Genomic DNA, 16241 nt, shown 5'->3' with positions numbered 1-16241 from the left:
TAAACACAGAATCTACTCCACTTCTACTGAATTAGCTTGAAGCAAATTCATGACATCATAGAATTTCATCTGTAATATTTTTCTCCAGATGAAAAAGTTAAAAATTACAATGGCATTATTATACAAATAAATTAACAGTAATTTTTGATATCTTAAAATTTCACTGATTATTTTATAAAATTGGATTGCTTAAATCAGGATCTGAACAAGATTCACATATTGTATGTGGTAGTTATGTCTCTTAAATCTCTTTTGATTTGAATGTTATCCCACCCATTTTTTACTTCTGATTTATTTGTTGAAGAAATTTGTCCTATGAAGTTTTCTGGCTTCTAAATTTTTATCTGCCATGTTAAGAATGCTACCAGATTCTACTCCCTTTTTTTTTCCCCACATAAATGTGTGTTGCGGACTTGAATACTATGAGAAATACTTTGATATTTTTAGAAAAAAAGTTGGCCTGATTAGAGGGAACTCTAAGTGTTGTAACAAATAACAGCAGATGTGGAGGAAGACCTGTTAGGAAAATAAATGGTAAACTGCAAACTTATGTTCAAAATCTAACTTTGATTTCTGATTATTTTTGAAAAACTTTTGCTATTCATAAATCGAGGCATTTAGAAGTATTGGAACTTCTTACTTTAAGAATTAACTATAAATACATCAGAGTAACTTGAAACTTATTAAAATCTTGGAGAGTTGGGATCTCGAAATTTATGACAAAGTAGACAATTTAACTTAGTAATAATGTGTTTTTTAACTGATAACAATGAAAATATTAAGTCTGCATAAAATTGTACTGTTGCAGATTCTTAGTATTTTTAGATTCACACCTGAAAAGTAAATAACGGGTAGAATTTGTGTATATAAAATATGTATATATATATATATATTTTAAGCTCCGAAATAGTAATCTTTTGGCTCGCCGCCGAGGAATTCCAGAATGCATTCTGTTGGTCACTCAGCGAATTACAAAATACCCTGTCTTGGTGGAAAGGATATTGCAGTACACCAAGGGTAAGTTGTGACTTCTGGGATAAGCATTTGCCCCTCTTATTAGTTTTAAACATTTGCCCCTCTTATTAGTTTTAAATTGTAGTCTCTGATTCATAAAGAGTTTCACAATAGAGAAACTGTTAAAGCCTTAGATTTTGGCTAGCCTTGGAATTCATTTTTAGACATTATCTTTTATAATGTGGCATGGATAATAGTCTGAATTCCTACAGGTAACCCAAACCAAACTGGCTTCTTCTTACTTTGAACCTGTCTTCCCTCTCTATATTTTCCCCACTGCTTGGCTTTCTTAATACCCCCTCTTCCTCATTTTCCTATTACCTTCACAACAGTCTGATGAAACGTGCTATTGATCCTATCACCAAACGTCAAAAAAAGTTAAAAATTACAATGACATTATTATACACATAACAATATTTTTGATATCTTAAAGTTTCACTGATTAGCTCATAAAATTGGATTGCTTAAATCAGGATCTGAACAAGATTCACATATTGTAGGTGGTAGTTATATCTCTTAAATCTCTTTTAATTTGAATTTTATCCTACCCCTTTTTTACTTCTTCTGATTCATTTGTTGAAGAAATTTGTCCAGTGAAATTTTCTGGCTTCTAAATTTTTATCTGCCATGTTAAGAATGCTACCAGATTCTCCTCCCTTTTTTTCCCACATAAATGTGTGTTGAGGACTTGAATACTATGAGAAGCAATCAGTTATTAAGTTGAGAAGGATTATTAAAAAGATCTATTTTTGAACCTGTCAATTCATCAAGTTCCAGGGAGTAACATATGGGCATCTTTTAAGAAGCTATTATTGCACATGGCTGGTCTGTAAGCTCTTGTGGGATCTGTAAGACCTGTGACTGTCTGGCTTACAGCTAGATCTTCAATGTTTAGTTCAATGGCTGGTACAGAATAAGATGATCAATAAATAAAAACACAAATGCCATGAATGAATAAATAAAATTGTCTAATCTTCAAGCTAGTGTATTGATCTTGAGTAAAGATTATTATTAGGGTGGTAGTGTGTTATGTTAAAAAGGGCTTGCGTTTGGAATTTTGTAAACTTGCATTGCCATTGCATATATTCAGCTCTGTCACTCATTCATTGGGCAAATCATTAGCTGAGCTTCAATGGTCTCCACTACAAAATGACTTGAAACATTACCTTTCGGTTTGTTGCCTCAATAAACATCAACTAGGTGGTCTTTATCACCAAATATATTTTTATTTGGAGTTTCAGGAGACTGCTCGAGAAACTCCTTTAGAGTATTTTCACAAGGTAATCTAGAGATAAGATCAGGTTGGCCAGTATTTTAAAGAATAACAATTGAAATCAATGATTATTTGCTCTTGGTATGAGCATGGCTGATTTATTCATCAGGCACAGCTCTTAGGTACTATGAAAATATTTTAATTTATTTTACCCTCAGAAGAAAAAAATAAAATTTTAGGTTAAAGAAAATGGTTTAATTGTACTAGTAATATATTCATATTTATGCTAATGTAGTTATAAAATATAATTTTGAATATTAATTTTATGGAGGAAGGGATCAAGGAATATAAAGGATTCTGAGGCTTCTTCATATCACCCCTGTGGCTCTGTTTCTGAGAGGATGCTGGTTTGGCCCCACAGCTGGCTTATGTTTTAAGAAACTTGGCATAGGGAGTACTGATTACCTATGTCTGAGAAGGTGGAAGGAAGGCCTAAGTTAGTATGTAACATCTTTCCTGCCCTAAGGAGAAGGTCAGACCCATTCCTAGGACTCAGACATCTTACTGTCAGCTGAAGCACATTTAATAATGCAAATTTTTTCATAATAAAATATTTTAACTTCTTTTGGTGGAGGGAGGTATAGAGTAATAGTATAAAATTCAAATTTTTTTTTTTTTTTGAGACAGAGTCACCCTCTATCTTGTAATCTGTAGCGCGGTGGTGCAGTCTCGGCTTCCCACAACCTCTACCTCCCAGGCTCAAACTATCCTCCCACCACAACCTCTCGAGTAGCTGGGACAAAAGGCACATACCACCATGCCTGGTGAATTTTTGTATCTTTTTTGATAGAGACAGGGTTTCACTGTGTTGCCAAGGCAAGGGATTTAAGTTTAATCCAGCAGCTTTTATTGTTTGGATGATATATTTAACTCTATTTTAAAACTAAAGAAAGTTTTCCTCCTTAGTACTCTGGTTTATTGTGTAGTATTTTTCATTTCTTTTTCCATGCAGAAAGAACTGAAGAACATAAAGACTTAGGCAAAGCTCTTTGCTTAATTAAAGACATGATTGCAACAGTGGATTTAAAAGTCAATGAATATGAGAAAAACCAAAAATGGCTTGAGATCCTAAATAAGATTGAAAACAAAACGTACACAAAGCTCAAAAACGGACATGTATTTAGGAAGCAGGCACTGATAAGTGAAGAAAGGACTCTGTTATATGATGGCCTTGTTTACTGGAAAACTGCTACAGGTCGTTTCAAAGGTAATGTGGCTTTACCAGACCAGTTTCTCCTTTCATACACGTTATTCATTTAACAGAGGACAGATTTTCAAAAGAAAAACAGTTCAGAATTGCAGGCACCTGTGTGCGAACTCTGGTCAGTTGAAAGATTGATTTGCCAATGTCAATAGGGAAATTTGGTCAATGTTACAAATCTTTGGTGGGAGTTTGCTGCCCCAAGGTAAAGTCTTTATGCATATTTTATGAGTTTGCAAGTTTGTGATGTCTGAAATCAAAGGAACTGAGAGTTCTGCTAATTGTTGACACAGAAAAATTGTTCTGGTAACTGTGGTGTGTTGAAAGCAAGGCAGTATACGGACACACCTAGGGTCTGTTGCGTGTCAACACAGCCTAGGGCTGTCAGACCATGGAGGGGAGAAATAAAAAGAACTCTGAATGTCATCTTTGTTACTGACTAATAGAAGGCATCCACACACCTGCTGACACTGATTTAAGCTCTTAGTGCTACTGTTTGCTAATTGGCACGAAATTGACTCTGTTCATCTGGATAGAGTCCAGAGCGGATAATTCCATTTTTTAAGGACTCCTTATGTAGCTATCACACTGCTTACACAGGCTTTCTCACCCTGGCCACAAACTAGAATCACCTCTGTAACTTAAAAAAATTATAGATGCTCATGTCTCCTCCCAGAAATTCTGATTTTATTGTTGTGGGGATGAAGCCAAAGCCCATGGAATATTTAAAGACCTCCCAGGTGAGTCCGCTGTGCAGTCAGGGCTAAGAACCACTAACAGCTCATCTTCATAACATCCATAGGTTCCATAGGTAAGCAATGAGAGGAAGAGGTTGTTAAATTCTAGCTACTCAAAAATGATTGCCCATTGGAGGATGATCAAGTTTTGATGGAGATTGCAACTAATATCTGAAATGGGATTTGTTGATCAACAACTAGCAATGTTGTGTTGAAAAAATATTAACCACAACCTGTAGATCCTTTGCTCTAAGTCATTTGTTCCTTATCTGTTTAGTAGAATCAGTTTAGTAACTTTTGTGTTGGACTGTTCACTGGATGTAATGAAGATGAGTTCTTGCGAACAATTTGTAAGGGATGTATGGAATCCTAAATCTTGCTCAGATCTAGATGAAATAAAATAGCAGGCAAATATACTTTGAGGTAGAAGCTGCCCCTTTACATTTTTAATTCAGTACTTTTCCTGCCAAAGGTAAGAGTTTGCTTCCTTTTGTTAAAACTTCCTTTTTTATGAATATTTTTCTTCTGTTTTGAAAGTGACTACATTAAACTTTGCTGGAAATTTACGGTACTACAGCTATGCACACAAACATGCACGCTTAAAGACAGCTTTCTACTAAGTTATCAATAGCATATATCCTTGGCTTTCATAATACAGTTTTTTTTAAATAAAAGTTTTATAATTAGAGTAAATCTTAGTCTTTTTATTTTTATTGTTTATTTGAACTGTGGTTTGCTTCATTAATACTAGTAATGTTTTTTCTTTGAAGATATCCTAGCTCTCCTTCTAACTGATGTGCTGCTCTTTTTACAAGAAAAAGACCAGAAATACATCTTTGCAGCCGTTGTAAGTATATGATCATGTGATACATTTAAAAAATAGGCTTGATCACACATTTTCCTGAAAAATGCCTGAAATTCCTAGTGAAATAAAATAGTCACCGGAAAGTATATGCTTCTGTTATGTTTCCATTATTATTTGTGGTTGCAATATATAGAGAAGAAGCATTTTGTTGGGTTAAATTAGCATGGTAAGTGTTGCTTCATCACACTGGTTCAGCAGTTCAATCAAGTGTGAGAATATCACAGTACTTCAGTAGTGGTTGGTGAACAGGCACTGCCCTGAACCTCCCAAATGTCCCCATGTCATCTACCCCTCTTTGTCTTTCCTGTAGACTCCCCTTTGCCCTGCCCCTTTGGCCCCAAACTCCCTTCCCTTAGATCCAGCAACTAAAATGTGAACGCTGAGCACAGCCGATCTCTTCCAGCACCCGGCTTTCTCCATGCCCATACCCTGCTCTCCCACTTACTAACCCTGTGACTGCTGTCATGTGTCTTCCGCCAGGCAAGGGATCACCATCCTGTTGCCTCGTGTTTACAGAAAATTCTTTCTTATTTTTACTATAATGGCTTCTAAAAACTAACAATGTTTGTATAACACTATCTTTGTAATGTGTTACTCTAATTGCTAGTACATAGACTTAGACTAACAATAAAACTAGTATTTTGTGACATTTTGTACATGGCATCTGGTTGGTCCAAATGACTTAGAGAGGGAAGTTGTCATAGTTAACTCCTTGTTAGCATCAGGGAGCATCAGGCCCCGTTAGAGGAAATAATCCAAGACATAATACCAATATGGGCAGTGCATGGTGGCTTCCTAAAATGCTAGTGTTTATCCTCCACCAAATGGTAGAATATTTGGGTGCCATTAGCAGATACCATTAATTCCAACCCATTTTAGCAAATTTAAAGCTTAATACGGCTTCTGTTGTGTTGCTCAGAGAAAACAAAGAGGCATGTCTATGGGATTCTGGGGAAGAGGCTGGAGCCGCATGTCATCTGCCTTTCTGTGCTCAGCAGGCTGGCTTGAGAGACTTCTTCGTCCTGTTCAGCACGTTGCCTTTCATCAACACAATGATGTTGAGTTGTATGAAGGTCAAAGACATTTTCACAGAGCTATTCTAGAGGGTAATACGAGACCTTAAAGAAATCCCTATGTTCCCAATCAATTTGAACTGTATTACAAATTTCATGAAAACCTACTGGTTTGTCCAGTGGCCTCTCTATGCTGTTATCTGAGATGCTCAGAGATTCTCTGAAAGAACATAGAGAAAATAAATGCGAAGCTGGGGACCGTTTTGTTTAATGTGTAGGATGGTGAGGGCCACGTAGGAAGAGGAAGCAAATTCACATCTTTATAGAATCCAATGCTTCTTTAAAACCAAAGACCTAAGAGAGAAGCAAATTCTGCTTCTTGGATGGTATTACCGAACAGATGTCCTGCTGATTGATCATGAAGTAGATATAAAGACAACTATCTTGTTTTTTAGGACGATATAGCATATGGATTCAGATCCTGTAATGCTCAACTTAGACCGTGACTTGAAATATGATTCTTTCCTCTTGTCTCATATGACCTCCTGAGGCATTATCTGTGCTATCCATAGACCACATTTACCATTAAGTGGGATATTAGGAATGCAATCCACCAAATGCCAGAATAAAGACAGTTACGACCTGGCTCTTCTTGGTGGAATGTGTTTGGCTATAGACAACTGTAAAATATTACTGATACTGTTTCTTAAAGATGTTAACCTGACCTGTAGCTGCATTCATCAATGATAGCTAAGCCCTTGGTGATATCAGAGAGCAAAAGAGAAAGCCTCATTTTATCCTTGAAGAGTCAAGTGCGCCCTACTGTTGAAACACTCCAGAGTTAAATCTATCTGACAACAGCCCGTGTGTTATAAATACCTTATAGTAAACATCGTAGGGAATTGAAGCATTTGGCTAGGGGTATACAGATAACTGGATTTCCTAGTTCCCATCGTAGTATTTTAGGACGTCATCCTCATGTTAGTACAGGCGAGATCCTCTACTCCTTGTGCCATTTAGAAAAAAACTTCTTCCCTAGATGCTTGTCTTGCTGCATGTTATAGAAGACATGATGAAGTTGGAAATAGCCAGAAGATAAGCAGCTGAAAATAGCATGAGGATGGAGTAGCGTGTCCCTGCAGGAAAGCTTTGCTGTGTTTTTGTTTTCATAAAGGACTCAGCTGGAAACTGAGGTAGAACTCAAACCTACAAAATGTATAAGAAAAAGTAGATGTGTTCACTAAGTCTTGGAATACTAAGTGTAGGAGGAATCTCTTGAACCTCAAAGAAGGCAAATTCAAAAGAAACAAATAACCAAGACACAATGAACCTGTGAACCTGCAAGCTGAAGCTCAAAATAGGAAGCAGCCTTAATGTCTGTTTATCACAGTGGAATCCCTGGATGATAGAATTAGCACACAATGGATACGGTATAACAATATGGCTAAGCATAGCAGCTCCTTCTCCTACATCAGAGGTCTTCAACTCCTAATGCCTATAGGGATTGGATGGAAATGTGAATGAGTGAACATGACAGGGTCAGAAGCGATGAGACAGTAGAAAGTGGTAGGGACTGTAGTGAAAAGTGAGTTCATGTCCTGTATCAAAGACAGCAGAGATTACTTGGCTATAGCCAGTGTTTTAAAATGACAATATGGGCCCAGAATTGCCAATCTTCTGCTTTCCCCAAGAACCCAGAAATCTAAAGCTTTTAAAAAGTGGAATCCCCTAGTGTTTAAAGGTTGAGAACTTAGTTTCAAATTTTGTTTGTTAAATGCTGTGGCACAATTAAAACATTCCTGCAGGCTGGGTTAGGCCTTTGCATCACCAATGTTTGATATCTACCTCCAAAGCAGACATGCTACTTCCGTTCCTGGAGAGGTAATTTGAATTGTTCCTCTCCAGTGTTTGTGCGTGGTTAGTGTGAATACCAATGGACAGGTCCCTCTGCCCCTGGTCTGATAGTGATGTGATGAATGCTGCTTTCCTCGCACTCACCTGGTCTTCACTTTGAAAAGGTCTTGCCTGCCACCTCCCCTCCCCTGCAACACTAACCAACTAGTTCAAATAATTTCACTCTTGCTCATGTCTTAAGCAAGTAACCCTACTCTGCCTTTGTACGTACAGAGACCGTCTGCCTTGTCAGCTGAGGAAGCTAAAACTGCATATTGGATCAAGGAAAAGGTCTTGGGAGTAGATCCATAATAGAATAAGCCAGATTTTCAATGCTCCAAGGATTTCCCTAACTAGAGAGGGCGGAATTCAACCAACTCTGCCACAGGGCTGCTTTTGCTTCCATTTTCAGAGGCTGAGCACAGGGCTACACAGACCAGAGGTCTTGTCCCATCATATATTTCTCTCATGCTAGTCTGCAAAGCATGGGGTGAGGAGGTACTCTGGGTCACACGTGGTCAGCGTCAGATGTGGCCAAGCTGTATGGTGCTGGGAAAGCTGACAAGCTAGCACCAAGGAGTCAGCAGGGAGGGGAGAGTGGCATGTTCTGGATAAAGGCGTCACTCAGTCCATGATGATGAAGCAAAACTACGCATTGCAACCAGCTCTGTAAACAGTGGTGGAAGCCACAGACCAACGAAGCTTCTTCGTATTATCCCCCAAACTGCTCATCCTGAAGGCATTCTTTTGGCCATTCTTTCAACCACATCTACCTACCAAGCATCATCAGTGTGCTCTCCTCTTTGAATCCCCAGTGCTTAGAAAGGGACATTGGAGGATCACAGTAGATGTTGGTAGAAGAGGTGGTTTAATTATGGTGTAAATGCCAATTTTAGACTTTCTTCCTATTACCCTTTGGTGGACTTATGTAAAACTAGTTTCACCAACGTTTATTGAGTGCTTCCTCTACGAAAGGCTATGTGCTAGGCATATGAAGATGAATTATACCCATTCCCGCCCACCAAGGGCTCATCTGCTTGGTGAGAAGAGGCATTTACAGGCAGAACTTGTAGACATTCTGTTGCTGTGACTCACATGACAGGAGCTAAGAGGGTTGGTTATGCTGGGGAATTGAAGGTCTTGCCACTTACACATATCTGTCACTTTGATAGCGCATGGGCTGGGCTTCTGTTCCGTCACCTTATTGTTGAAACAGTATTGCAAGTCCAGTGGACTTTTTTAGGACCTCCGTCCTTCTCAGTCTTTGTGACGTTTGATATAGTTTCCCATCTCATGCCCTGTTAGACAAATTTCTTCTCCCTTAACTATGGCATTTTGATATTTTTCTTCTCTGATTGTTCTTTTAAAAAGTTCCATTTTTAAACCACCAATTCCTTTTTTTTTTTTTTTTTCTTTTTTTTTTTGAGACAGAGTCTCACTCTGTTGCCCAAGCTGGAGTGCACTCACTGCAAACTCCACCTCCCAGGTTCAAGCAATTCTCGTGCCTCAGCCTCTCAAGTAGTTGGGACTATAGGTGCACACCACCACACCTGGCTGATTTTTGTATTTTTAGTACAGTTTTGCCGCATTTAGTACAGTTTCACCACATTGGCCAGGTTGGTCTTGAACTCCTGACCTCAAGTGATTCGCCTGCCTCGGCCTCCCAAAGGGCTGGGATTATAGGCGTGAGCCATCACACCTGGCCTAAACCAATTCTTAAGAACAAACATTCCCATAAATCCTCTTTTTCCATCCTCTCTTCTCCATACCGTCTCCATTGGAGATCATATCAATTTCTACAGCTCTTTTGAAAAGATTGGAAGTGGAGAAAGGTTCACTAATACTGTTGCTTCCTTTAGTTCATGTTTTATGAGAGCCTTACTTTAGCTGGGATGCTGTTTCATCTGCTCACCTTCCTATTTTATGTAGGATCAGAAGCCATCAGTTATTTCCCTTCAAAAGCTTATTGCTAGAGAAGTTGCTAATGAGGAGAGAGGAATGTTTCTGATCAGTGCTTCATCTGCTGGTCCTGAGATGTATGAAATTCACACCAATTCCAAGGAGGAACGCAATAACTGGATGAGACGGATCCAGCAGGCTGTAGAAAGGTAACATTTCCTTCCATCCGTAATCTATGGAACAGACTTGCTCAGTTGGGGAAAACATTCTAACCATGTCTTCCTGCATGAAAACTTTGCCTCTGCCAGAATGGTCTGCTCCCTGCCCCCTGCACCTGCCTGCGATAGTCCCCCATCTGCAGCTTTCTCCTCCGCGCCTCCCTGCATGTAATGCCTGCACCTCCCTCTGCCCGTCTGCGCCCTGCTGGGCTTTGATGCAGCTCGGGCCTCCCCTCCTCCATGAGGACCTCTTCAGTTCTGGTGATCTCTTCCTTACCTGAAATTCTTTAACACCTGCTCACTAAAGCATTTACTCAATGCTTCTTATAGACTGCCTTGTAGCTATTATCTTTTTTATGTACATGTATGTGTGCTTAATTAGATTGGAAGCTCCTTGAGGGCAGGGATCATGTCTTATCTAGTGCTGAGAAATCATTCAATAAATGTTTTTGAATTGTTGGATCTAAGTATTCTAAGTCAATTTATTCCTCATTACTTGTGCAAGGACACTTTTAATAATTGGGAGCACAAGGGTGGGGGTGATCATTCTCAATAGTAATTTGTTAGTTAGATCCTGAAGTTATATAAAATTTCTCCACCTCCACTCCACCCCATCTGATCTGGCACCCCACTTCTGTCCCCTACAATCCTTATACTTTATTGTCATTATGGGTGTGTGAGTGCGAGTGTGTATTTGTGTTCACTGGAATATTTGAGTCATCCTGCACTGCTGATTTTCAGAGCCATGTAATGTTATGCAAGATTCTTTGTATACTCGAGAAAACCAAGTCTCTGACCAGGGGGCATGATGTATTCCCTTTATGCTGAAATTTTCTCCTTTATGAATAAATCTGTTGCCAAGTTCCCATGTTTTTCTAATGAATCTACAGATACTTGCATTTAGTTTCAGTTGTGTCTCTTGACTATTGTCTTTTAAAGTTGCCCTGAAGAAAAAGGGGGAAGGACAAGTGAATCTGATGAAGAGAGGAGGAAAGCTGAAGCCAGAGTGGCCAAAATTCAGCAATGTCAAGGTACAGTGCAGGCACCTATGACTCCCTGGTCGTGGTGTTTCCCTGGGTGTTGGGAAAGCCCAAGTGTCATGAACACGAGGTTATAACTACGTGATTCATCCTGTGTACGTGAGGCCCCCCGGACCACCCTCCCAAGCAAAACTGAAAACCAAAAACTTACTCTAGAAATGCTCAAGCAAGATGATATTCTCTTCACTTCCACCTTAGTGATGAAAATGGGTGTAAAAAATGCACATAACATATACAAAGCAATAGCGGTGGGCAGTGTGGAGCAGATGAATGTTGGAATTATTGTCTCATGGTTTAATTTTAGGTCTCTCAGCACTGTCATGTCAATGGCTTTGGACAAGGAACCCAATAGATCTGGTCCCCAGTTTCCAAGTCTGTGAAGGAAGGAAGTTAGACTAGCTCAGTGATTCTCAGCTCCGGTTTGACACTGGAATCAGTTGAGAGGTCTTTAAAAATACTGATGCCTGGGCCTCACCCTCCACCAGTTGAATCTGAATCTGTGGCAGGTGGGATGTAGACTTTGGGGTTCTCAGCTCTCCCAAGGTGCCTTTGAAGCCCAGAGAAGACAGAATTCCTGGATTCGATGCTGGTTAAGATCCCTTTGAGCTTTGAGAATTCCGTGACACGTTGAAACCTGAGGACAGTGATGCATGCAAAGATGGGCAAAGAAATTGGATGTTTAGAAACAGAACATAAACCAGTGTCTTTGGTTTTGACTACAGCTGGCAGAAGCCTGCGCAGTTCCAGGCCTTTGTGTTGCTTACCCTCGTGGGCATTCACTCCTCATGGACAGTGCAGCCTCAATTTTCATTCCCAGGCTTAATGTTTAGTCTTAATAGAAAACAGCCTGCATAAACAAAGAAGGGTTTTGCAAATTTTCTGGAACTATGGGGCTGAGAAAGGGACCTCATTTACAGGAAAGACAATGGAAGCTGAGAAAGTTGTTAAGTCACTGGCTGGAGGCCACAGTCACTCAGTAGCATAGTCAGGCCTGAAAGCTGCATCTGCCTCACTCTTCACCTGGGCTTTCTCTCGTAGGTCACACTGCTTGCTAATTAGCAACATCTCTTTCATGGACTCTCACGTTAGTGGTTGTATTCATGTTAGTGATAACCTCCTATGGTAAATACTATTTCATAGAAATACTCACTAACCAAGACCAGCAAATTTGTGCGTATTTGGAGGAGAAGCTGCATATCTATGCTGAACTTGGAGAACTGAGCGGATTTGAGGACGTCCATCTAGAGCCTCACCTCCTTATTAAACCTGACGCAGGCGAGCCTCCTCAGGCAGCCTCGTTACTGGCAGCAGCACTGAAAGAAGGTAAGTTGCTTTGAGAAGGGTTTGGGTTGACATGTTAAGAAATTTTTTTTGAGATGGAGTTTTGCTCTTGTTGCCGAGGCTGGAGTGCACTGGCACGATATTGGCTCACCACAACCTTTGCCTCCCAGGTTCAAGTGATTCTCCTGCCTCAGTCTCTCAAGTTGCTGAGATTACAGGCATGTGCCATCATGCTTGGCTAATTTTGTATTTTTAGAGACGAGGTTTCTCCATGTTGGTCACGCTGGTCTTGAACTCCCAACCTCAGGTGATCTACCCACCTCAGCCTCCCAAAGTGGTGGAATTACAGGCATGAGCCACTGTGCCCAGCCCAGAAAATGTTTATTGAACACCTACTGTGTGCCGTGCATTATAGTCTTGGTGTTGAGGATACAGCAGAAAAAGACAAGGTCCTTACTTGGCTGGAACTTATATTCTAGAAACAGCCAAATATAAAGAAATAAATGTGTCAGCTTGTCTCAAATGCTATGAAGAAAAATAAGCAGGATAGGGGGAAAGATGGTGATGATTTGGGGTGGCTCTATTTTAGATAGGGTGGCCAGGGACTGCCTCTTTGATATAACAATATGTAAGTGGACATGAAGGAAGAAAGCCAAGTGATATCTAGGGAGAGAGTCTTCCAGGCATAGTGGACGGTGTGGGCACAAAGGTCCTGGGGCAGGGAATCGCCAGGCTCACCTGAGGAGCAGGCACGGGACAGCAAAGGCAGAAGGAAGAGAGGGTGGGGTGAGCAGTGCAGGCAATCAGTCCAGGGTTCACCGGGTCTAGGTTGCATGGCCGGAGAGAAGGACTTGGGATCTCATCCCGAGTGGAATGGGAAGCATTAGACAGTTTTGAGTGGAGGAGTGACTTGACTTGTAGTTTGAAAGGATCCCCCTGACTGCTATGGGGAGAATAGACTTAAGGCGGAAAAGTGCAGATGTTGGTAATAACACTGAGAGATGGTGGCCGAGGTTGGGTGAAGGGCAAGGTCATTGGAGATGAGAAAGTCCAGAGGATGAGCGGCCAGGGTGGTGGAAGGACTAAGTTCATAGAATTGACATTACTGAGAATTTTGGCAGGATTAGCATTAGAGGGAGGGGGAGAACTTGTGCGGTGTGTGCTAACTCATTCAGGGAAGGCAAGCCAGTGGCTGAAGGTCTGTAGAGGAAAGGCAGCAAGTAGTGGTAGTGAGCGTGTAACCTGAGGCCAGGAGCTTCAAGGCAGAAAGGAGTTGAAGGGAGAGGTGGAAATAAAGGTCTGGACTCAACAGTGGGATAAAGGGCTTGGGAGATAAACCAGCCACCTCCTGAGAGAGTAGCAGTAAATGCTGTTGTGCAGGAGAAGGGCTGGTAAATTACAGACCACGGAGTCCAAGCATCCCTGCTTTCGTAAGTTTAGTTTTAAGGGAACGCAGCCACATCTGCTTGTTTGTGTTGACTGTGGCTGCTTTTTTTGCACAGTGGCAGAGATGAGCAGTTTTGACAGAGTATTTAGTCCACAAAACCTAAACTATTGACTGGTTCTTTGCAGAAAATGTTTGCCAGCCTCTGGTTTAGAATCTCAGAATATTAGCTCTGGAAGAGAATTTAGAAATCTTAGAATCAGCCATTTTAGAATCAGCCTCAGTTTCCCAGTTGAAGAAACTGAGGTCTTGAGAAGGTCTGAAGTAGGATTCACGAATAGACCCCCCCCCCCCATCCATCTGTTTATCACATATCCATGGAGCATCTACCTGTGCATGGTTGCAGGTGCTAGGGAGGCAATAATACTTTTGTAAAACTTCTGGTGGGGAAAGACAGACAATACTCGAGGGGAAAAGATAACTTCAGATAGTTATCTATCCTAAAGATAATGGGATTATGATAAGGCGAAGGCTATGCTTCAGAGAGGTTAGCCGAAAGACTTCTCTTTGAGATGAGGGTTGAGAAATGAGAAGCCAGCTGTCTGAGAGCTTGGGGAGGATCATCCCTGGGCGGAGAGAAGGAAGTGCAAAGCCCCTGAGGCTGCAATGAGCTTCACATGTTTAAGGAAAGCAAGAAGGCCAGGGTGGCAGATGTCAGGGGGTCGCCATTAGATGAGGTGGAGTGGGTCAGGCAGGCTGGGATCAGATCACGGTAGGCCATGTTTCAATAATTACAAAAGAGGCTGTTATTCCAGATAGGACGGCAAGGCATTGGAAGCTTTTAATCATGGGTATGGAGTGATCTGATTTATGTCTTAGAACACTAGCTGCTGAATGGACAGGAGACTGGAGGGAGACGAACCTGCCTGGAGATCTGTTAGCAAGTAATCACAGAAGTTGAGATGAGCCTTGGTCTAGACCAGCACCATTGACGATGGAAGCAGAGAGAAGTAGACCGAGTCAAGATATATTTTAGAAATAAAGCCCCAAAAAACTTCCAAATGGGTTGACAAGAACCACTGACCCCCCGCATTATCTTTGATAAAGCCTTGATCAAATAAATCACCCACTCTCAATATCTGCCAGTGGCTTTAATTTTCCCCCCACCAACACCTTCACTACAGCCAGCTTGTATGCCCATCTGCTTCCATCCCTCTGGCACCCTGTAACAGAGGTGCCAGGAAGCAGCAGCGGACCCAGCTGCTTAGAACTCAGAGCAATGGTTGTGCTGCATGAGGCGCAGTGGGATAATCCATCCTGGATCACTGACCATCCAGCCCCAACTGCAGCCAAAATATACAATAGGAGTTCCTACCCTGGTGAGGTAGTTATCATCTGACAAAAAGCCAGCTCAGCAGTGCACCTTGAATAGTCTCCTCGAGACTCCACTCTGCCGGGAGGCTTTTCCTTCTTCCTTTCTCTTCTTCTGTCTCTGCCTCTTGAAACCCATCCATCCTTCCAAGTCCTGCTCAGTTTTCACCTCCTGTAAAAACATATTCCGAATCCTACTAGAATGCTGTTCCTCCTCCATGCTGCAGTAGCACTTAGAATGTTCTAATAATGCCAACGGAGGTGAGTGCTGATCACATGCTTCTCTGCAGCCTAGCGGGTTGTGTTTGTCTCTTTCCTCCTGCAATCTGTGGACGCCCCTCTTAGTCGTCAAGTGCCCTCTAACCCCTAGAACAGGCACTTGTTTAAACTACAAATCCTAAATTCTCCTCCAGAGAATCAAATACAGTAAGTCTAGAGCAAAGATTGGGAATCTGTATGTCTAAAGACAAGCGTAGGGAAGTACTCTTTTGAGGAATAGCTAATTTTCTGAGTAACAGGTTTTAAAATTTTAATATCTGGTATATTTAAACTAACTGAATGACAGGAAGTTTTTAGGCATACTAATTTGCTAAAAGTTGCATTTGAGATATTTGTATACCATGGGTTTATAGTTTTTTATTGAGTTAATTCTCTATTGTAAAATGATGCTAAAAGTATTGGTGTAGATGACAGGTCTGCAAACTTTTCCTACAGAGGGCCAGGTTTTAGGTTTTGTAAATCGCATAGTCTCTGGGACGCAGTTGTGTGTGTGTGTGCATGTGTATGTGCGTGCGCAGGCACATCTCATGTTTTGGCAACCTTTAAAAATGTAAAAATCAGCTGGGTGCGGTGGCTCATGCCTGCAATCCCAGGACTTTGGGAGGCCAAGGCACATGGATCACAAAGTCAAGAATTTGAGACCAGCCTGACCAACACGGTGAAGCCCCAATCTCTACTAAAAATACGAAAACAGCCAGGCATGGTGGCATGCACCTGTAATCCCAGTTACTCAGGAGACTGAGGCAGGAGAATCACTTGAACCCGAGGGAGCG

General features: G+C 41.1%; 1 protein-coding gene across 7 annotated transcripts in view; it reads left to right on the top strand.

Moving 5' to 3' along the window:
* The window catches only part of ARHGEF28 (Rho guanine nucleotide exchange factor 28), a 316904-nt gene that overhangs the window by 258201 nt on the left and 42462 nt on the right, over positions 1–16241 (top strand). For all 7 annotated transcript variants that reach the window (XM_074384818.1, XM_074384828.1, XM_010336521.3 and 4 more), the window contains 6 exons: positions 900–1017; positions 3240–3494; positions 4996–5072; positions 9926–10104; positions 11053–11144; positions 12294–12476. In XM_074384818.1, coding sequence (XP_074240919.1) covers positions 900–1017; positions 3240–3494; positions 4996–5072; positions 9926–10104; positions 11053–11144; positions 12294–12476 — 904 coding nt within the window. The remainder of the gene's footprint in view (positions 1–899; positions 1018–3239; positions 3495–4995; positions 5073–9925; positions 10105–11052; positions 11145–12293; positions 12477–16241) is intronic.

This window comes from Saimiri boliviensis, chromosome 1 (assembly GCF_048565385.1).
Source record: "Saimiri boliviensis isolate mSaiBol1 chromosome 1, mSaiBol1.pri, whole genome shotgun sequence".
NCBI lineage: Eukaryota > Metazoa > Chordata > Mammalia > Primates > Cebidae > Saimiri > Saimiri boliviensis.
Note: the sequence above shows the minus strand (reverse complement) of the source record. Positions and strands in the feature narration are given on the sequence as shown.